We start from the raw sequence: 1,541 nt of genomic DNA, 5'->3' as shown, positions 1-1,541 counted from the left end.
CTGGGAGAGTGCAGTGCTGCTTTTTGACTGTGGAACAAGAATCAGCTCTATTTTAGTTAATAATAAGAATTTATTTCAGAAGACTAAGAACATTTTGACACCTTCAAGAATTTAAAAATACATTTTGAAAAGAGTTCGGAGCTACTTTCAATATTTCTTTGAGAGTGCCCCGGTTTTCATAATTATAAGTAGTCTAGGGTTTTGCCTTGTTACGTTTTCATGGATACGTTATATTAGGTGCTGAATGTAACAGAAATGTTCCTGGACTTGGAACTATGAAAAACATGTCTCCTTTGTCTGAAAAAAATTCAGAAAGACTGCTGCTGGCTTTTTCATTAGTTTTGACTGTGACATTTAGTCTTATGTGTGTAACACAGGTTGACTCAAACAGGTGGGACTTGTGTGTATTTTCTAGCCCTGTTAAACACTGTGCATTGCCTTTTTCTCCACCTTTTGCAGTATGACCTGAGGTCGTGAACATGGACTTTTCTCGGCTCCACATGTACACCCCTCCGCAGTGTGTGCCGGAGAACTCTGGCTACACGTACGCGCTCAGGTGAGTGTGCACCCATGGGGCGGCCTGTCGTTGCCGAGCCTGCTTACTGCCTGAAAGTAAGAGTCTATAAACTTTGTTATGCTACGGCTTTACTAAACTACAAAGTTGACATGGAAGTTGTGTGGTTGCTGAAAGTTGTGCGTTTCTTAACCTGTTTGTTCTGGTGACTTGGTGTTTAGTCATAGCGAGTGGCTTGCTGTTTTAGACCCCACCCAAGTGGTTGTGATCTTGAGAATAAATCTTTGTGGTTATGGCCAGTGATCTGTATTAATGGCTTGGTATTTTAAAGTTAATGGAAATAACAACCTTTTTGGAAGGAGGCATCATGCGATAATTTTGACTGAGCCTGAGGTTTCAAGAGGTGCCCTTTGTCAGATGCTCAGCTTTTTGTTTTTGTCCATCGTCCAATTTCCGAACCTTGAAGTTTGAGTCTTAGAAGTTGCTGACCTTCCCTTGACATTTCTAGTTAAGCAGAAAGGGTGATTGAACTGAAACTTGCGTATTAGAAAATGATAGGTTTGTGCCCAAGGAAGGTGCGGGTTGGGCGGGTTAGGGTGTGCCAGCAGCCGGGTGTTTGCGGCTCAGCAGGAAAATGCTCATGTGGTGTTTTCAATGGCTTATCTTCTGAAGTGGCGAAAACGTAATTGAAACCTTAAGAAAATTAGAAGCTATTTTAAGAAAAATACTTTTTAATAGTATTAGTCAGATCTCACATTTGACGATTGAGTTTTTATTCACAATTCTAGGCCACGCTTTCCGTAGCAACACACTGTTTTCGTTAAGAGTCCTATAGGGTTTTAGGGCAAAATGGGTGGCCAACTCAGGTAAAATTACTCTTTCCTCTGTGTTGTGGAGCATAAAAATAGTGATTGTTGATAATTTAGTTTTAGCTTTTTTGACTTATTTTAAATATAATTTTTAAAATGCCTGTCTGTTCTCTACCTTGGGAGAGCAACACTTAATTTTAGTGACGTTCACAGCCTGC

The 1,541-nt window shown here is 40.3% G+C and overlaps 1 protein-coding gene across 1 annotated transcript in view; it reads left to right on the top strand.

Moving 5' to 3' along the window:
• Positions 1-465: 465 nt before the first annotated feature.
• The window catches only part of SUN1 (Sad1 and UNC84 domain containing 1), a 44,840-nt gene continuing 43,764 nt past the window's right edge, over positions 466-1,541 (top strand). Inside the window, exon 1 of the mRNA XM_012639127.1 lies at positions 466-556. Within this exon, the coding sequence (XP_012494581.1) occupies positions 480-556 (77 nt within the window). The 5' untranslated portion in view covers positions 466-479. The remainder of the gene's footprint in view (positions 557-1,541) is intronic.

Source organism: Propithecus coquereli, unplaced genomic scaffold (genome assembly GCF_000956105.1).
Source record: "Propithecus coquereli isolate 6110/MARCELLA unplaced genomic scaffold, Pcoq_1.0 Scaffold137, whole genome shotgun sequence".
NCBI classification, from domain to species: Eukaryota; Metazoa; Chordata; class Mammalia; order Primates; family Indriidae; genus Propithecus; species Propithecus coquereli.
The sequence above is the reverse complement of the archived record's forward strand: the minus strand, read 5'-3'. Positions and strand labels throughout refer to the sequence as shown.